At 32.3% G+C, this 22657-nt stretch overlaps 1 protein-coding gene across 2 annotated transcripts in view; it reads left to right on the top strand.

Moving 5' to 3' along the window:
• LOC143204732 (neurobeachin) overlaps positions 1-22657 on the top strand; it is a 161964-nt gene that overhangs the window by 29209 nt on the left and 110098 nt on the right. The window contains exon 2 of one of the 2 annotated variants that reach the window (XM_076417484.1): positions 14479-14644. The exons of the other annotated variant lie outside the window; for it this stretch is intronic. Within the exon in view, the coding sequence (XP_076273599.1) occupies positions 14479-14625 (147 nt within the window). The 3' untranslated portion in view covers positions 14626-14644. Of the gene's footprint in view, positions 1-14478; positions 14645-22657 lie in introns of those variants that run through there. 2 annotated transcript variants of the gene reach the window in all.

The following is a 22657-nucleotide window of genomic DNA, read 5'->3' as shown; positions in this document are numbered from 1 at the left end:
GATGATCCCGTCGTCTTTTTTGCCGAGGGTTCAGCGCCAGTAACTGTTCTTAATCTATGGAGATTAACCGCTCTTGCTATTTGTCTTTATAGATTTTTTTTTGATAAATTATCTGAGGTTTGCAGGGCTTTACTCAAACATTAATTAAATATAACTTTGTATAGTTTTTATAATCTATTTCTTCAAATATTTTGTATCACAATTGTTTATATTTTAAGTCAATTGGTTTTATACCTGTTTGTTTGTAGTTGTAAACGTTAGACTTAAACTCCAAATCAGGTTAAGGAGCTCTAGTTTTATTAATCAAACTAAAAGAACTGCTGTTTTTCGTATTGTGAACATTTATTATCATTTGGACGTCAAGAACCACCAATACACATTTGATGTCTTAATGAAGCACTGATTTCTCCGATTATTCATACCAATATCTGTTTTTTTTGGAGTTTGTGATATTTTCTTTCTTCAATAAATAATGAGCTTTGAAATTGTATTGTTCTTTTGGAATCTTATGAACTGTGTCAGAAGTATGTATATACACAATGACCATATGAGCTCATCTTTTTTCGAAACAGGTGGTAGGGATCGAATCCTTGTTGGATAAACCAGTCGTCAAAGTTTTGATATTGGTCCAGTTCTTATTAAATATTTCTTGAATAAACCATTATTAGTTCCCATAGTTCTGTTTATGGCCCTTCCGCTTTGTCGTGCAACTACCGTTATTTGTTTTGAGTTTTCGATCTGTAATTATCTTATTTTATGTAATACACTTTGAGCTAAACTATTTTTGGTTGCTCATTAAGTTTTGCTAGTAGATAAGAGAGATGCTATTAGGTTCGTCGTTTAACTTTTGTGACTCTATTCTTTCTAGTAGTCACTAAGAGGTTGAAATTCGACCATAATTTATCAAGGTTCTTTTGTAACAGATTAATAGTAATTTCATTTTTTCTAATATTGTCAAATGGTTGTACATCATAACCGCAGGGATAGAAACTGGGGCTGAAAGGGCTGAAAAGTCCCTGGCCTAACACATAGATTGCTTTAGTTTTATTGGATTCACCGCTTTTTCAGTTAGTACTAACCTTCAAAAGAAAGCTGTTAAAATTTCATGATAATCTACTCATACGTTTGTGAGCTAAGAGAGACCTACTTTTGTTATTTTCGAAACAAAGGTCCAAAAACGATTTCGTGTTTGAGATGGTAACACCAGAAAAGATTTAAAAATTCCCGAAAATCGTTTTGACTGATCGAAAACTGAAGTTGCGTGAGTTAGCTAACATCGTAGAGATATCAAAAGGACGTGTTTATTTTGGTTTATTAGCGGTTCAGAATTGACCATGTTACAGTGTTTTTTTACCATGGAATCATTTATTTCTGGTTATCTAGGTTCATCAGTGACAACTTTTAATCTGATATTTGTTACAGAGGTTCTTGACGGTTCTTACAAACGTCTTAATAGCTTTTGAATTGATGTAGATCCGAAAATAAATTACATTTTAACGGTGTTGTTTACGGAGAGTGAAATAATTAATAATTTCTTTATTTTTCGCAACGAGAGACCAGTTCTATAAATTAAAATTCGAAATTTAATATTGCCTCTCGCTCACTCGACTTCGATGATTATTTTGTTTCGTTCTATTATATTTCAGCAGAATTCCATTTTGTATCTCTTTGGAAATCTTAATTATTACATTAATTAAAACATTCATAACAAGTAATAATCCGTGCCAGTGCTAATTGGCTTTTATCAAGCTCTTATATGTTTAAACGTTGTGAGGCAAGGACGGGAGGGGGGAGTTAAGCTTGTTTTTTCGTAGAATATTGTTGGAAATCTACGTTTAAAGAGCTGTTTTAATATCTAATGGTGACGTAAATTATTTTTTAACCTTATTAAGGGCGTATTATAGGGTAGAAATTCGAAAAAACCGTATTTTTAAAAATATTTTCAAATCTTAACCCTTTAAATCTTAAATGTATTTTCTTCTAACTGCCTTTTTCGGGATGGTTGACATGAGATCTCAAGTTCCACTGAATCGATTTACTTTATATTAATTTGGCGTGAGCCTTTTCTATACATTATTCTGTCCCGTTAAAATAAAACTATAACATGGATTATTACTATTTTTAAAAAATTCGGAATGTACAAAATTTGTTTGACTTTTTCGCCACCAAACTCGGTATTTTTGACGAATTTTTACATCCTGTTGGATCAAAGGGTTAGAATAACATATTCAGTTCAATTTTTTTGCACGCTAGGATGGCTACTGGATTGTCGCAATACCTTTCTCTCTCTGAAGTTGTATTTCGGAGACCGTTACTTTCATAGAAACTGTTGCCTTTTCTTTCGTGATTCTTTTGAGATTTCGCTAGGACCAGAGAGCTATAAACTTTAGCTTTAGCTAGAAACCAGAAGGAGCTAAATCTGTCGAGTGAGATGGGTTTAGCAGCAATTCTTAGTTTAATCCATTGATTTTCAAGGTGGTTTGTTAGAGAATGTGTTGTTTTTATCCGACTTTTTAGGTTTTATGTTCGACTGTATATTTTTTAAAATGTATGTTCGCCGATTTCTCCGTCAATTATCGAACGAGTGCACTTCCGAGTTGGTCCCATTGGAACCAAGTATCTGATGGGGGGAAGAGGGGAAATCGAGGGAAAACTTAAAATTTCAAAAGCACGTACAATTTTTTCATATATTTTCTAGATAAAATAATGAGATATTAGTGTATAATGTTATTGCTAAACTGATGTGACGAGAAATCGGAAGTTGTTCAGTGTAAAAGTCAGTCTGTATGCTTTTTTAGCACTAACCATCTAATATAAGACGTTGTAACCAACTGTTTTTATGATGTAATGGTTAGAACGTTGAGCTCACACGCAGAGGTCGCGTATTCGATTCCCTATAGGGCGGCAATTTTTTGTTCTAGTTTGATCGCAACATTTGTTAAGACACCTAGACTAGGTAGTGGAGCCAGTTTCAATCATTATTTCTTTATTCCTATTTATCCTCATATTGGCTGTACTTTTACTTGGGCTATCCATCGTAGTAACTGCGTAATTTATTGGGTAAAAATTTAACACTAAAAAGACAAAAATAAAGTATTTTAAACAAAAAAATTGAACCTACTTGAACAAATAAATAAGGAACTCACTAAAAAGTAAACAGTAATCAAACTTTCATGTTTAACGTTTTAAAATAAAATATGTACATAATAGTCGTTGTACTAACTAAATAAAAATAAACAAAAAACTTATTTAACCCATCTACTACAAGTATTTTATATTCTACTATATACCCACAATTTAGCTTAATACCTACTTAAACCTATTTATCTATTTACATTAATATTTGAACGACTACCAATCAGTTTGAAGTCTTACTAGAAGATTATTTTTTACTTTTTAGTGAGTTCCTTATTTATTTTTCGAAGTCTGTTTAATTTTTTTGTTAAAAATATTGTTTATGAAAAATATTTATATTCTACAAACCTGGTATTTTCACGAATTTCGATATTCAGATAGCCCAAACACTTGCTTGAGAACAGAAGTACTAGGTCTGTATCATCCGTTAACAGGATCGCCAATGTTACTTTATCAAATTCGCCAATAATTTGCTGGTTCGCCATAAATTTCCCTCAAAATCATCTTAAGAAATTAATTCCTTTCTTTGTTGTCATTAAATACATTATCTCTACTAGTCTATTGCGGTTCTCTGTTTTCACATTCTTAAGGACACTAAATTTTCTCTCGACCAATGTGTTAACCAAAACGGCAGTATCATCAATAAGTACATAATTTTTTTTTTTGGGAACAAGTAATCTACTGCATCTTTTTTAACCATGTTGATCAGAATTCAGTATAACATGAGCTCGCCGATCGTCATCTAATTTTTGTGCTGTCGTAGAATTATGTCATCCTTCAGTAACGGCTCCAGTGGTTTACTTTGTATCCGTTGATCTTCTGATGGATTTTTAGCGGATATAAATGAAAATAAAGGATTGCTGAAATCGCTGATCGTTTGGTAATGTCTAACGTCAATGTGGTAAAAAATTCATGGCATGTTCTATTGCTGAAATCAGCCCTTAAAATATTAGCACACGATGAGACTATCACTTTCTTGTTTCGATTTAATTAATTATTAGATTTTTATTTGTATTTTGAATTTATTTTTGTTTGATTGCTTGCGAGTGTGATGTCGATGACAATTTCATTTCATTTGTAATGCTGTTAACGCTGTCTAATGGGCTTCTACTAGATCTGTTTAGGTTTACTGACGGTCTGACAATTCTGAAACTATGAAATTTATCTGTCATCTCTTACGGAACTTAAAAATGTATATATATTGCCTTCAGACGGATACGGTGAGCTACTGACTGTATAAAAGAGGTCAGGACGGGAAAAATAAAATAAGGGGGAATTTGATTTGGATTTTCTATGCACACGGCTCGAATTTTCTCGGTCACCGCTCGGAAAACAGGAAGCCAATTTACTTCCGACTATTTAAACATCGGAATGTCAGATATCCGTTTGCTCGGAACCGGCGGCGTTTCCTTCAGAAAATAATAATTTCCTTTGACGGAATTCATTATTATTTGTCCTAATAATAGCACGGTTACTTCCGTAACATTGTCCGTGAATAGGGTTGGAGTTTACCGCTCAATTCGTTCCTTATAAACCAGCCATTTTTGTAAATTTTCATAAAGTGTTTGTTTGGTTTATTTATTTATTTATTCTAAATTCTGTATATGTCTTATAACCAGATCCCATGGTTTTAAACGTTTTAGTCTACGCACTTCACTATCACGTCACTCATTGGGGCGTACTAACAATCTTTTAATGTATTTTAAGCACCAACATTTTTAATTATACTCATTATGGGTTCTAGAGGAATATCACGTTGTATCACTTCATTAGATACATAGTACGAAGAATCTACAATGTTACGCAACACTTTGTTTTGGAACCGTTGTTTGATATATTAGACTTGCTAGCCATAGTTGGATTTTATATGACCAAATAGGTTTATGTATATATTCGTATAGCAATACCTTGTTATCTAATGATAACTTGGATTTGCCCGAAATGCAAGTACATATTAATGCTTCTTTCCGGTTAGACGTCGGTCCAGATGCATATCAAGATATATAGCATCCTCGGCTTGGGGAAGTTGACAATTATTGATATTTATTGGCGGGGGCATGTTCTTATACGCAGAGTGAATGCTACTAAACTTTTTTCATAATATGATGCAGATGTGTTTCTACTGGGTAGGGTGTGTCTTGCTAATGAACGAGTCAAGTATGATTGTTGGACATGTTTGGAAAGCTTTTCAATTCTGTTTGTAATAATGCGTTGTGAGATTGCGATATAATTCTGCCGGTTGACGTCAAATAATCAAATATATAATAAAAAACATAATTTAAATAAATAATAAACATTTTAACAATTCTGTGTTAATACATAAAAATACCATTTAATTTCATAATGTCATTACTGCGCTAATATTAATAACTGATTTTTTATTTTAATATTTCTTATGGTATTTAATTTTGTTATAGTATTAATAATAAAACTTAGTTGATATTTTTATATGTTTTTTATGATATTAAATATAACACGTTTTAAAACTATATGAGAACTAACAGATAGGAAACAATGGATACTATTAGAAACTTCACAGCTTGGAATACACTTTATTTACATTGCAGTTAAATCGAAACCATATTTTTGCAAAAAGTTAACAGCAAAGTATAAGTACATGGACTATAGAGTTAATATTAGAATCTGATTCTGTTTCCAGTTTCGTACGAACTGTAGATATCATCGTCGTCCTTCCGTAGGTTGTGGGAACAACTACACGATTTGATATAGACTGAAAAGCAATGACGCCATTCTGTCAGACATGGTGTGCCTTCAAGAGGAAGTCTTTTTCTTGACGAGGATACTGATCTATAGGTCTCCAGGTTATAATAAGATGACAAGTTTCTTAAAGCTGTAGGTCCTGTTGGTACTGCACAAAAGAGCTGATTATTATTTTCCATTTGGTCGGTTATTTTGGATCAATGGGACAATAATTAATATAAATAGTGAATAAATTCAGAGGCGGGAAAATATCATCAAACACTTGTCTACACTGCACAAAAACGTTTTAACAATTTACTTAAATTAAAAGTTTGTTACGCTACAACGAATATATTAATAATGAACGTCATTTTAACATTAGTAATGTAGTCGTAATTAAGGACTAATTGCTAGCACCTATTTTAACCCGACAATTTTCCTAAAATATTCGATTAATGAATAATTAGAGATGCTTTATTGGTATTTTATTAATATATTGGGGTAGGATTCCCCCGAGAGGAGACAATCTAGCTCAACTGACTTTTTTCCGGTAAAGTTCCCGAACTAGTTTCAACTTTGTTTCCACTCTGGATCGTCTGTATTTTAGGGAGAATTTGAATCGAACCCGGTTATATTTGAAGCCCAAAGTTCACTCGACTATTGAGTTAACAGTTAATACTCCCCCTGACAGTTAAACTCGCCGTGTTTTCCATTATTTGCGAAAACCGTACACTGAATATATACGGCATATCGCTTTTCGTATTGTGTAAATAACGTTTCTTCTTCCACTTATAAATCACTCAAATAAAAGAAAAATGTTCCTCGCTGCAGAGTCTCTAAAAACATCAATTCGGAGACGTGGTTCCCAAAATTTGGAAACTGATTTGAAAATGTTCCCGTACAAAATTCAATTAGTCCAAAAACTGCTAGGCTAAGGCTGTCTGGTGAAATTGAAGATTGATAAAAATAATTGATAATAAATTGATAATGAGCGATGAAGCCCATTTTCTTCTGTGTGGCCACGTCAATAAACAGAACGGTTTTGGAGACGACAGAATCCTTAATTAATTCATGAAAGATCATTGCATCCACCAAAAACAGCTGTATGGTGTGGTATTCATGTTGGAAACATCATTGATCCTTATTTTTTTGAAAATGACCATGGTGTTGCAGTTACTGTTACTGCTGAACGGTACCAATGTATTATTCGAAATTTTCTTGTGCCTGAAATGAAAGAGCAAGGACTAGAGGACATGTGGTTTCAGCAAGATAGGGTCACAGCACACACAGCTCGTTCGACACTCATTCAATTACTGAACGACGTTTTTCCAAGAAGACTAATTTCGCGAAGTGGTGATTTAGCATGGCCAGCCAGATCTCCGGATTTAACAGCCCCAGACTTTTTCTTATGGGGTTTTTTAAAATAAAAAGTTTATGTTTATAAGACCCAAACGATTCAACATCTTAATGACAATATACTTCACGAAATTGAAGAAATTCAGCCTCAGATGGTGCGAAACGCGGTCACCATTTAGCCGATATAATTTTTCAATAACAACGAACAAAAAAATGTAAAGACCAAATAAGCTTTTTATGAAAACCAAACTTAACTCAACTTAAATTTAACTTAAAAATTTTGATTGGACCAGGGAGTCCATTTTTTCAATTTAGCGGGTTGAATACGAAACTGTTAAAGTGTAAACCAAGAAGGAAATCTGGAGATTGGAATCTTCTTGTTTAGTAAATATTAGCGACCCGCCCCGGCTTAGCACGGGTGCAATGCTGATACTAAATTAAATACACTACAGAAAAAATATGAACGTTGTATATAAAAACATAGCGGCCCGCTCCGACTTTGCACGGGCATAAAATATATATGCCTATGTCACTCAATGAAAACATGATTAAAATCGATCCAGTATTTTTGGTTCATTCATTACTGCCCTTGGCCTGCACGCATTAAATTTGGAGTAAAACAATTCCTCTTCCCCTATACTTACTATGAAGATTTCCTGCTATCTTTGGAATATCTAAATTCATACAATTTTTATTACATTACACATTTTTAAACGCAAATTTTAAATTTGTAATATCTCCGAAAATATTTGTTTAATTTACATGCTGTAAGGAACCATATTGATCTATATTAATTGCACACTGTATTTAAGGTACTTAATACGATAAGGATTAATGCCGTATTGCTTAAAATAGCTTCGTAAATAAGCCATTTTCTCACGTAAAAAGTAAACAATAAAAATGGTTAATGTGGGTTATCCCTAAAAGATAAACATATACCATCGCGGACTTTTTTGTAGACCTTTTTATGGTGTACAATACTGTAGTACATTAATTTGATCTAACTCGTAGGGTTAGGCAGCGTTTTTGCTAATTGCTAAATAAGCCTAAAAAAATAGGTTAATTTACGACATCACGTTAGAAACCTCTAAAATTAGCAATGTTGCCTTAGTATATTATGCATGTATTATACATATAAACCTTCCTCTTGAATCACTCTATCTATTGAAAAAAACCGCATCAAAATCCGTTGCGTAGTTTTAAAGATTTAAGCGCACATAGGGATATAGGGACAGAAAAGGCGACTTTGTTTTATACTATGTAGTGATGAACATGATCCAAGACATTTATTTGTTGATTTCGAGGTTTTAGTAGTGACTATGAAGAAAAAGCGGAAATGTTTTGGTAATAGGTTCATCCAGGCCGAACGGTTAAAGGAAAAATTGGTGGATGCGCGAGAATTCGTTAAACTGATCCTATTTCGGAAAATTTCTGCAAATAATGAATTGGCCAGATAATTATCACATTTTTTAAATGTCTAGCAATGGTCTTTACACTATCTTCTAAATATTATAATAATCCAGTTTTTTGCAATAAAATTTCGAGTTTGAAAAAACAAACCTTTAAAATTAAGTCACGGTCCCGGTTACGCATCTATTATTTAATTATTCTGATAGATAGCGACACTCTGGTGATGATCAATAACATTTTATGCTTTATTTCGTCGAATGATTTGATAAATTTAACGGAAGCCAGTTTAGTTCGAAACATAATTTATATGTGGCCGTGTCGCTAAAATGGCGTCGTGTTTATCTAAATTGAAATTGGAAATTTCCCAATACTCTCCCCGTCACTACTGGAAGCGTTGTTCGGCAGGAAATTGAGTGTTTTGAAGTTATTTTTTATTGAGATGTAATTTTATTTTGATATTAGGTTTTTTTTTCATTAAAATTTAAATTTTGAATAATTTTGAAAACAGGAAGCCAATTTACTTCCGACTATTTAAACATCGGAATGTCAGATATACGCTTGCTCGGAACCGGCGGCGTTTCTTCCAGAAAATAATAATTTCCTTTGACCGAATTCATTATTATTTGTCCTAATAATAGCGCGGTTACTTCCGTAACATTGCCCGTGAATGGAGTTGGAGTTTACGGCTCATTTCGTTCGGTATAAACCAGCAATTTTTGTAAATCTTCATAAAGTGTGTGTTGGTTGTTTTAGTAATCCACATAACAACTATCATCGGCTGTGAATCAGGTGGTTTGTTTAATATATATATATACTAGCGACCCGCCCCGGCTTCGCATGGGTGCAATGCTGATACTAAATTAAATACACTACAGAAAAAATATGAACGTTGTATATAAAAACATAGCGGCCTGCTCCGACTTTGCACGGGCATAAAATATATATGCCTATGTCACTCAATGAAAACATGATTAAAATCGATCCAGTATTTTTGGTTCATTCATTACTGCCCTTGGCCTGCACGCATTAAATTTGGAGTAAAACAATTCCTCTTCCCCTATACTTACTATGAAGATTTCCTGCTATCTTTGGAATATCTAAATTCATAAAATTTTTATTACATTACACATTTTTAAACGCAAATTTTACATGCTGTAAGGAACCATATTGATCTATATTAATTGCACACTGTATTTAAGGTACTTAATTCGATAAGGATTAATGCCGTATTGCTTAAAATAGCTTCGTAAATAAGCCATTTTCTCACGTAAAAAGTAAACAATAAAAATGGTTAATGTGGGTTATCCCTAAAAGATAAACATATACCATCGCGGACTTTTTTGTAGACCTTTTTATGGTGTACAATACTGTAGTACATTAATTTGATCTAACTCGTAGGGTTAGGCAGCGTTTTTGCTAATTGAGCGTTTTGAAGTTATTTTTTATTGAGATGTAATTTTATTTTGATATTAGATTTTTTTTTCATTAAAATTTAAATTTTGAATAATTTTGAAAACAGGAAGCCAATTTACTTCCGACTATTTAAAAATCGGAATGTCAGATATACGTTTGCTCGGAACCGGCGGCGTTTCTTCCAGAAAATAATAATTTCCTTTGACGGAATTCATTATTATTTGTCCTAATAATAGCGCGGTTACTTCCGTAACATTGCCCGTGAATGGAGTTGGAGTTTACGGCTCATTTCGTTCGGTATAAACCAGCCATTTTTGTAAATCTTCATAAAGTGTTTGCTGGTTGCTTTAGTAATGCACATAACAACTATCATCGGCTGTGAATCAGGTGGTTTAATATATATATATATATATATATATATATATATATATATATATATATATATATATATATATATATATTTATATTTATATATATATATTTATATGTCATATATCATATATATTGGTATGACTACGATGATTTTAATAGAAAATATTATCTTAATTAGTTAGTCCTATTCTAAATATTATTCTAAGGTCTGTATATGTCGTATAACCAGATCGGATGGTTTTAAACGTTTTAGTCTGCGCACTTCACTATCCCGTCGCACATTTAGCTGATTAGGGAGCACTTTGGGGCGCACTGACAATCTTTTAATGTATTTTAAACACCAACATTTTGAATTATACTCGTTATGGGTTCTAGAGGAATATCGCGTTATATAACTTCATTGGAGACAGGAAGCGTTGGAAGGACATTGGAAGCGTTGTTCGACAGGAAATTGAATGTGTTGAAGTTATTTTTTATTGAGGTGTAATTTTATTTTGATATTAGATTTTAATTTTTCTCATTAAAATTTAAATTTTGAATAAACTATGGATAAGGAGTCTTAATAAACTTATGATATATTAAACCTTTTGTTTCAAAATATCAGGAAGAGCAACATCATGTGACCGTGCAGTAGCAGAATGCAAATTCAATTCGTTCAAATTATCTTCGTTTAGGATTTCTTAATTAAGTTATCAAAAGTTGAAATATATAGAGGATTTTGGCTTCGGATTTCTCTCCTTTTTTATTTTTTTCCTCATATGATATTCTTGTTAGATAACCGGAAACGTATTTGCAGAGGTTTTGCACCCGTTTTAGTGCTAAAGACAAAGTTAAAATATTTTGTCAAATTCTTATTGAATATAATTCTGAAGAACATTTCAGTATCCTTTCAGTTTGCTTCTTCTTTCCTAACACATTGCAAGGAAAGTTTGTTTATCATTTTCGACTGGATTCTGCGATGTTTTCAAAGGTTTACATTTATACTAGAGACTGTTATGAGCTCTTACTATTATCAATTTTATCCATGTTGCTCTAGAATTGATATTCCTGGTATCTGAATCTTTTTGGTTCATTAATTTGTTATTAAGTAATTAAATATTGTCCAACTTTTATATAATATTTATTTATTATGTACGGAGTGGCTTGAAATTTAGCACGGTTAAAGCTTTCGCGGAGGAAGAATTTTTAACGCCCAAATCAAGCAACCAGAAATCAGTGGCCGTCAGATCAGTTACACAAAATATATAAACAAACCCAGCGGATAGCCGTGTCAGCTAAGAGTTTAGCTCGTCTAGAAAAATTAAAGATGAGCTATCTTCAAGATCAAGATCGAGGAGTGAAATAAATAAGCAAAGAACAATGCAATTTTACATAAACATTTATTTAAATAAATTATTCTTTTACTCAGCCTGGTGTATTTTTTGTTTTTGTAATATATATTTTACATGATAAATATGTATAAAAGATAAGGACTATATGTATACATAAATGAAGTAATGATATTATGCAGGAGTTAAAATGGAACTAACAGGTCAATTGAAGAGTCCCCGGCCTGACACATAGACGGCGCTACTAGAATTAAATCCATATTATTGTTAGTTAGCCCTAACCCCCGAAAGATGCGTGTATAAATTTAAGAGCTGTCGGATCATTAGTCTGTGAATTGTAGCATTTTGAGTGAAGCAACTTTTATTATTGTGAAAAAAAATGGATTAAACGGAATTTCGTGTGTTGATAAAATATTACTTTTTGAAGGGAAAAATACAGTTGAAGCAAAAACTTGGCTTGATGCCGAGTTTCCGCACGCTGTCCCAGGAAAATCAACCATCAAAGATTGGTATGCAAAGTTTAGACGTGGTGAAATAAGTACCGAAGACGGTGAACGCAGTGGACGCCCAAAAGCGTTTGTTACCGACGAAAACATAAAAAAATCCACATAATGATCTTGAATGACCGTAAATTGAAATTGAATGAAATAGTAGACACTGTAAAGATATCAACTGAACGTATACATCATATCATTCGCGATTATTTGGGTATGAGAAAGCTCTGTGCAAAGTGTGTGCCGCGCGAGCTCACTTTTGACCAAAACCAACGACGAGTTGATGATTCGGAGCAGTGTTTGAAGATGATCAGGCGTAATAAACCCGAGTGCATCGATATGCATCGATATGTGACAATTGATGAAATACGGCTCCATCATTTCACTCCGAATTCCAATAGACAGTCATCCGAGAGGACTGCACACGATGAACTCCCTCCAAAGCTATAATCAGTGTATAACCCTTGAAAGGAATTATGTTGAATAAAAAAAAACTAAAAAATGTGTTTTACTATGGTAGACCAGGGACTTTTCGATTGACCTGTTATATAATTTTCATAGATGGAACACATAGGACACAAACGAAATTATGAATTATGAAGTACACTTGCAAAACTTTTAAAATATTGTTAAATATTAGTTTGTTGCATTATGTGATTGATGCAATAAGATATGTGACATATATTGCATTTTATTATTTGGACCTTGTATCAATTATTTTGATTATTTACTTTTTAGGCCTAAGATCTAAGTATCAATTTCAAAATTGTTTGATTCATATATTCTGTCTTTTAATAGACAAACATGTTTATAACATAAAAAGTAAAGAGAGATTCATTTATACTTTTGATGTTCCGGGTTTGTTATAGTTCTGAAAATCTGAAAATAATCTTTAAAGTTCAGTGGCGTAGTAATTTACTCTTATTAATACTTTGTTGATTATTGAATGTTAATGGAAATTAGATATAATTAAATGCAGTTTTTATTTCTAATTATAACGTTTACTCCGTTATGAGAGAAAGGTAATTAATTTAAAACATTTTGGTCGAATTTCGATCACAGGGTTATCACTGGTAATTATTATAATTTCGACAATACTTAAGAAAATTTGAGTGAGAACAATGCGGCAGTTCATATTGCCGGAACATTTACTCTTGAATGTTTCGTCATATTATTTCCTATTCGTTTTAATCATGCACGGGATGAGACCGGAGGATTTCAGAAAATTTCACCGAGTCAAAATAACGAAAACTTGTCGTTTAAATTTTGGTCATCTCGTAGTCCGCTCACGTACGGGCCTCCTCTCCCCTCCGTGACGATTTTCTTTGTACCGTTTCCTCTCTCCGGGGAGGAACTTTTATCGAGGTTCGACCGAAAAATAAAATATTAATAGGAACGTTTGCTGCGAGCAAGGAACGGCGATATATCTCACCGGAGCGGTACGGCTTCTTCGGGGCGTCTTACGTGGCGCTTAAGAACAAAGGCGCGCTGCGCGCTCTCGCCGATAAAAAGGACGTCGAAGATGGGCACTAAGTCGCGCGCCTGAATTATTAAATATCCGCGGCCGGTCGGTTACGGCGTCCGCGTGCATCGCGTCGAACCGATCCGGCGAGGAGGAGGAAGGATGTACGGTCTCGAGGTGGTCGTATATAAGATCCCGGCTTTCAATAATGAAGACGTGGCGGGAAAGGATTTCTTTACGTCTCGACTTTGTTTCATAACCGAGATCGATATTTTTGTCGTTCGATAATACAGCTCTGCAAAATATAGTCTGTTTTAAAATAACAGCGAACTCCCGCCATGTATTGCCTATGACGAATGAGGATACGTTACTTCACGACTATCTCCGCATTTTATTTAAAACTATTTAAGAATCTTGAAGAAGCTTTAAGCATTGGGCTAGGAAATTTTAAGATTGAGAAAGTAAGTGCATAATATGTTTGATAATAATGAAGCAAGAACAGATTCGTATGAGGAAAATTAGTTTTGAGTTTGGTCTTATCACTTTGGACTAGATTAAATCGATACAGGACTCTAAGAAGTTCAGAAATCAACGAAGAAGGTGTTAATATCGGTTTTTGGAATGTAAAAAGAATTTTGTTTGCATACTTAACTCTATATTGGTAAAACCAAAGACCATAAGTTGTTAACTTCGTGGCTAGATCTTTTGTAATCAGCGAAGGAAATGTTATTAAATGATATGCTGATTCAGCATTATAGTATCTTTGCGCTAATAAAATCAATTAATGATTAACGTTTCTTTGTTTCAGGTATGCATTATGGATAAGAAGATGATGATTTATGTGAAAGCTTCAAATGAAGTAAAACTTTGTAGAGCAAAAGTCCATTGGGTGAAGTACTTTTATGAGTTTTATCATCCACACTTTTTCTTTTTTTATTTTATATATAATATATAATAAATAGATTTACTTTTATTTATTTTATATTTAGTGTCTATTCTCTCTGTCTAGGATTTTTCTTTCTTTCTCTATATATATATTCATCCTAGGTTTTTTATTAGATGGCCTTCTGATTTTTCTCTTCTCCGTCCTTGCTTCCAACTTGGTCTTTACCTGTCTTGCGTCCTCCATTCGTTCCTAAACTTCTATTTTTGGATTTGCTTGATATTTACTTTTTATTAATTAATTTTCTACTTATAGAGTTCATTTCCGTTTGCTGGTATTAATTACTTTCGATTTGCAAAAGATATTTTCTTTGTTTCTATACTTTTATACCTTTATGTAGTTCTGTATTATCTATTGTATATTTCTTTATCATTTAGTCCATTGATAGTGTAAATAAAGTTGGTATTTAAGCTCCACCTTGTGTCAGTTCTGCTTGAGTTTTGGAGGTTTTTGATTTCATGTTGTTTGTATTGAAGGCATTGGTATTTATTTTGTATATTTCTTGAATTGATCTTACAATTTTATTACTTATAACTGTTTGTTCTATTATACTCCATAGTGATTCTCCTATTATCCTGTTAAATGCCTTTTTCAAATCAATTAATGTAATTTATAATTAATAATAAATGACTAAATATGATTGATCTGTTGAAATATTTTTGTTTTAGATAAAAATTAATGATAAATTATTAATGATAAATCGTTAGGAATTTAATTGCAAGTGATACATTAAATTGAATTGATAAATAGAATTGAAAGGTATTATACGTAATTAAGATGTTTTGTGAAACATATTTTGTGTTTTTATCTGCCTGATGTCATTTTATTAAATCTTTATAGACGATTGACGATATATGTTTTATATAATTACATTTTAAAAGATATTTATGGTATAAAAGGGGTTTACTCGGCGATTCTTTCAATAATTTTTTGAGAGAAACTGTTTATGAACCTGAATTTTGGATTTGTATATTGAGATCATAGGATTGGAGAAAAATATTTTGACGGTTTTGTCTAATGTTGCTAATGTAAATGTAAATATTTTTGAAATATTGATGTGTTAGTATCAGTAACATTGTTGCGATTTTTTGAATGCCGCTATTAACGAAAACACCTATCAAGTTATTTTTTAAGGTGGTTTTTATTGATTATGTCGAAACTATGCAAAGCCTTTTCTTCTCTTATCTTTGATTACTCTTAGTGCTTTAGTAATACGGTCCCAAAAATGATTGTAGCGTTTTTTTTATAAATTTGTCTACAATAGCAACTAACTGGCATGACAACGGACACGTTGCAAAATATATGAAATATACACTGTTCCAGCTTGAATGGGAAGTTACGACGTACTCACTGTACTCACCAGACATTGTACTTTGTGATTACCAGTTGCTCAGATCGATGCAGCGTATCTTGGTTACTAAATACCTGGTTTCCAAATCTTATTATAAAGGTTTTAAAATGGTATAGAAAGTGCAATCAGCTAATAAGAGATATCGAGAAACGCTATGAACCAATTTCAATATCTATTATTCTATATATCTTCGATTCTCGTACTATCTATTGAACATTTTCTTTTATTACATCTTTTTGTATTATGTTTGTTACGTTTATAATTATTCAACTGAAAGTCGGCGATTTCATTAAAGAAAAGGGCAATTCCGACTCTGATATTAGAACTCTTTGTCGAGTTTAATCTCGAAATTTCACGGATTGATAACTTTTAAAGGGTCGGCTGCGCTCGCGCGGGCTTCGGGTCGCATTTTTAAAAGGGTTTAATAGATCGAACTGTAGATTTTTCCATTGTCTCTGGTTTAAACGAAAGGAAACGATTTTAATGTTTTAGGTCGGATTTGATTCCTATCGTTCTAATGTATTTAGCTAGAAACGTGTTATATTAGGATTATAAAATAATTTTGAGGGTCCATTTGGGGCATTCTGAATGATACAGAACCATTTGTTTACCAATAATACTTTGTGAGATACGAAAAAATAAGCGGTAATGACGGATCATTTTTACCGACTTCAAAAAAGGAGGAGGTTCTATGTTCGGCTCTATATATTTTTTTAAACATATGTTCGTCAATTCCTCCGTCAGTTATGGACGGATTTTCAAAATTGTTTTTTTATTCGAAAGAGTGCACTTCCGAGGTGATCCCATTGGAACCAAGTTAGGGAAATCGAGGGATGCCCTGAAATAATCAGATATTGGTGTATAATGTTATTTCTGAACTGATGCGGCAAAAAATCGGAAGTAGTTCAGTTTATAACTCAGTCAGTTTGCTTTTTAAGCACTAACCATATCATATGAGACGTCGTAGATACGTTGTAGGCAACTGATTGTATGGTGTAATGGTTAGAACGTTGAACTCTTACGCGGAGGTCGTGGATTCGATTCCCAATAAGGAAGCAATTTTTTTAGTTTGATTGGAACATTTGCCAAAGCATCTAGACTAGATGGCGAGCCCCAGGGCCTGAAAAATTCCTTATTTTTAGTCATTGTTACTTTATTCCTGTTTTTCCGCATACGCGCTGTACTTTTACTTGGGCTATCCATTGTAATACTTAATAAAATAACTGCGTAATTCATTGAGTAAATATTTAACACTAAAAAGAGAAAAATAAAGTATTTTCAACAAAAAAATTAACCACCGGAAGACTTTTTTATGTTAAAAATCTAAGTTTGATTATTTTTTACTTTTTAGTGACTTTCTTATTTATTTTTTGAAGCCAATTTTCGTTTTGGTTCAATTTTTTTTTCTGCAAATTCGAGTGTTTTTCGGTATGTATATGTATTATTTATTGAAGTTAATTAGGCTTGCGGTCATCTTTATCATCATTCGATAATTCACTTTCACCAAAAATGGGCATAAAGTACAGCGTAGGCTTATCGAAAATTGTGAGGCATCCAGTCTTAGTGTTTCGGCAAATATTGAGAACTTTTTATGTATACACCGTATAGTCCGAATCTTGTTCCGTTCGACTGCGATTTATTCCGGTTTTTACAAGACTGTCTTCAAAAGTTTTACAGTGACTAAATTATCGTTTTATCACATACCATTGATATGAATAAATTCTCAAAAAATAGTACGAGAAGAAAACAGACATTATTTTCCCCTATCCATTATAAAAAAGAATATAAAAACTGCGGCATATCTTGAACTTTATATATCCGGAAGAAACCACGCGTCACTGCCGCAAGAACTCCTTCTAAAGTCAATAAAGTCATTATTTTTTTACTCTGTCGCTGTAGTTAACCGTAAAATATCATAACGTCTGACGTCACGTCATGTTGTATCCCGAAAAAAAAATTAAGCCCAGAATAAAGACAGTTTATTGCCCTCGGTCTCTACTAATCCCTTAATATAGTTGACGGAAAAATAAAAACGTTACCATCCCGCACTGGGCTGGGAAAATGGCAAATAATACGGTGCAAAGCCTGGTTGGATATCGAGCGCGGATCTTGCCCGAATATCAGATCTCTGGAGGATACAAAAACCGGTATAGAATACACCGGAAGAATAGCGTAATTGTTATCAAATATAAACGAAATCTGGGTACTGTTGAAATTTCGTACAATTAAGTTATTTTGAGGTTGATTTTTTACTTAAAAAGCGTATGGTACATATCACAACTAGTTATTCTCTATATAGTTTTTTTCTTAGTCTAGATGAAGATATCAGACCCAAACTTACTTAACCCTTGATGGATGTACTCCAGGTGGTGTTCCCCATATAAGTTTAAAGCAGTGCATAGTTTTCTCGCCTTATTTAAATGTATTAATTCAAATTAGATACACTGATGTCTAGTACTTGCAGAACTTGTATTCATAGGTATTTGTTGATCTCTAATGTTCTAATATATCATGTGGCTGTAATAATGAAGAGAATAACTATGTTTACTCTCAGCTTACATGCAATCAAAATTTGTTCTACTAAAATGATTATTCCCTATCACATTCAAATCTTTAGTGGTGCTTCCTACGTAAATTTATTAACTAGATATATGAAAACTTTTTTTTTACTTTACTTGGCTTCATTGACAACTTGCGTACTAAATGTTTGAATCTTGTATCAGCCATCACATACACATATCAGGCTGTGAATGTTTTTATATTCATAGGATTTAACCAAATTTGTATCGGTTTTTTGTATAATCCGGTGAAATCTAATTAACAAAAGCTTTTGCATTACAAGGACTCTATATTTGATATTATTACATGCTATTGCATTAATATTTTTCTTTGGTTTTTGATGATATATGGTCGTTTGGTAGTGTACAAGTCTTTACTGTCTCTTCCATGCCTTTTGGCAATTGGAACAAGAATAAAGCTATTAGGGAGTCATACACATTAATATATCGACATATTCTTTATAAACAAATATAAAGTTTTAGATAAAGTAAATGCCTAAAAATATCGTGAAATGTCAAAGCATTGTTTAAAGTCCAATGATTTTTTGTAATTATTCTTTTTTAACTTTTTTTTTCGGGCGCTTTGGACTAGGCTCACCATTTGCTGTCCACTCAGATGACGATTATTGCATATTGACAGCATATATATATATATATATATATATATATATATATATATATATATATATAAATATAAAATTAGCACGTTCTTTTCATATATTTACGATGTTAGGCAACTCACGCAACTTCATTGTTCTATTACTCAAGACGATTTTGTGGATTTTTTATGTTCTCTGGTGCTACTACCTGATTTGGACGTCCACTGTGTTCTGCATCATCGGTGTCTCTACGACCATGTTTGAAGTCAGTAAACCAACGTTTTATTATTGTTGTTTCTGATGGAGCGCACTCCTTATAATACTTTTCAAGCAATTACTTCGCTTGAACCGTATTTTTTCTTATCAAGAAGCAGTGTAAAATTAAAACACTAGATTGTTTCAGATCCATTTTGTTGAAAATAACAAAAATAGTGCCACTCTTAGCACAATAACTCGCAAACTGAGTAGAATATCATGAAATGTTAACAGCTTTCTTTTGAAAGTTAGTACAAACTGAAAAAGCGATGAATACAATAAAACTAGCGCCATCTATGTGTTAGACCCGGAATTTTTCAGCCCATGGGTTATATATTAATATTTGAAGATTATAAATTTGCTGAAAATACCGTAATGTTATTAATAATTAATAATTTATATATTAATTAGAAAGCATGTCGTATATTTATTATGTCATTAATCTTTACGTAAAATTGTGCCACCAGGATAATGTTCAGCGACTATGAACTCCCTTTACTTATAAAGGTCAAGATAAATCGATAGTAACATCAAGGCTGAAGGTATAACCATTTAATTTATAAGGCTCAAAGATGGTGGAAGGACATCTCTTAGGCTTTATTAACCTTTCCATTGATTACTGTAATTATAGGGAATTAATTGAAGCCGTAATAATGATATGGTATTTAATTTTATGTTTAATAGGAAATTTATTTTCTCTTATATATTTGTTAATTCTTTCATAAATTATAGATTTTATTGCGAAAATATTGTGTAGGTTATCTTATCATTTGCTCATTTGTTTTTACGATCTTTTTCTCAGAAATTGATTTTTGCAACAGATAATGGCGTAAAGTTTTTTTAAAATTGTCTAATAAAAATATTTTTATTTATATCTCGGGCCTACTGATGACAATACGGTTATGAATTTTCAGGTATTTTTACATATTAGTATGAAAATTTAAGAATAAAACATGAACAAGACTCAATCTTCGTTAATATGAATTGACCTTCCATTAAGGAAATCAACATAAAAAATAAACATTACATATAATTTATTTAATTTAACATAACAAAGAACCATATTGAAATATCTGAGGATGTCTTTATAAACAAAAATAGTGTTTTATGACGAATTAGCGGATGCGCATAATTCCATATTGTTTTCGCTAATAAGGACCGAGTTGAAAATTTCAAGGTTTCCCTTTTATTAGAAGCCCTACGCAGGTAATGCGTTCTATTACATTGTGGTGGTGGGAAAGGTGACCGTTTATTGGATTTCGTACTGTTTACTCGGCGCGTATTTATTCTTGAAACCAATCTTTTTTAATCAATTATATTTTTATAATTGTTATATTTTATTGTGACATTTTGTTTTATATTGATTGATGTTCTTACTTAATAGGTAATGCCGAGTCAGTTCTTGAGTAGAATATAGATTCTTGTCGTTTCAAGACGTGGAATTCAAATGATATCCGATTCCGATCTCTGCAGAAATCTTTCAGCCGCTTTCCGACGAGGAATTCATGTTGTTTTCCAAACAAGCCTGTCAAACTTCTTGACTTATTTTAACAACCAGATACCAAGGAAGTTGTGATAATTGAGTCTCCTTTTTTTCTAAATAGATTAAATGAAAATTAGGATTCATACGTCAAATTCTCCCTGTAAATGTTAAATGGCGTTTGTGCTGCTAAATCGCAAAATATAAATAACGTCTCTCTAAATGCAACTATATGTGTCGTGTTACGATTGTTCATAAACAAAACGAATCGAGCAAATCGTTGAAAACTTCACATATATCCTGCCGTTTTATTTTAAATTCTTCGATTCTATTGCTATACGCGATTTAACAGTTTTCATTCGGTTTTCTCTCATGGAAAGGCTTTATCTCTGTATTGATATGAATAGTATGTAGTCAATATTTTAACATGCCCCGATATAGTAGGTATAAAGTCGGTAACAGATCAGAGCGTGATATTTTAGATATCGAAACATAGCCGCCTTTTCCAGTATTTCAGTTTCTTTTATCGGCATTTTCCGATTACATCGATTTTTTAAAGTATTTTGTTTGGTTAACTCTTATTTTGATCTAGGTACATAATTGAAAATGCCTGGGTTCGATATTTGACGCTAAATAAGGTGGATATATTTGTTTTTCAGTGGATCGATATCAATTTTCTAAAATTAATGAGGTTTTCTTTGAAATGATTACTTTGAATTGAGGTTTTTATAGTTTTTTTGTTTCATCGTAATATAATACTAGTAAAAAGTGAGTTATTTTTGTATTCTTTTTATAAAAATAATTTAAGCTGGCTTCTTGGTTGGCGCAGTGGTTAAGGCGACAGGACCGTCCATCTACTGTATAGTCGCAGGTTCGAATCCTGCTGGGGCATGGTCGTAAATTTGCGATTGCTTATTATTCCTGATTGTTCTAGGCAAGAGTGCAAAATCCGACAAGGAAAATGATCCCGGTCACGCCAGTAACCAGGCTGGGCAAGACCGGATGTCTTTTGGGATGATTTCTAAAGTTGATCACTCGCGAGTCATAAAACACATAAAATTTCGTTCTAAATAGGTTGGTAAAATTTATTTTCTGCAGACCAATGTAGTTTATTAGTAAAATGTTTTGAAACTAGTTAATTTTTAATTTTCAAAGCACTAAATTATTGTATACGTTCGCGGAGTGTCATCTGATCGTATAAAAGTAGATCCAAAAATAAACTTTAGAGAAAAAATAATTATAGAAGAAAAAATAACTTTTCATCAAAACTACTCGCACAGCTCAAAAAACTGTTGCTAAAATCAACTATCATATGAATTTTTGTAACGTCTAGCTTATTTGCCAGATGTAGCTCTGTATAAGTTTTAGCTCCCAAAAAAAGCTAGCTTAAATTATGGGATATATATATATATATATATATATATATATATATATATATATATAAATGTAAAATGTAAAATGTAAATGTTAAATGGCGTTTGTGCTGCTAAAGCTCAAAATATAAATAACGTCTCTCTAAATGCAACTATGTGTGTCGTGTTACGATTGTTCATAAACAAAACGAATCGAGCAAATCGTTGAAAACTTCACATATATCCTGCCGTATTATTTTAAATTCTTCCATTCTATATTGCTATAGGCGATTTAACAGTTTTCATTCGGCTTTCTCTCATGAAAAGGCTTTATCTCTGAATATGAATAGTATGTAGTATATATATATATATATATATATATATATATATATATATATATATATATATATATATATAAATGGGGAGTATTTGGAATAAGGATATTACAG

The sequence above is a fragment of the Rhynchophorus ferrugineus genome, unplaced genomic scaffold (assembly GCF_030347505.1).
Source record: "Rhynchophorus ferrugineus isolate W39M unplaced genomic scaffold, kcgeb_rfMv2 rfM11, whole genome shotgun sequence".
In the NCBI taxonomy this organism is placed as follows: domain Eukaryota; kingdom Metazoa; phylum Arthropoda; class Insecta; order Coleoptera; family Curculionidae; genus Rhynchophorus; species Rhynchophorus ferrugineus.
This window is presented reverse-complemented; position numbering and strand designations above follow the sequence as displayed.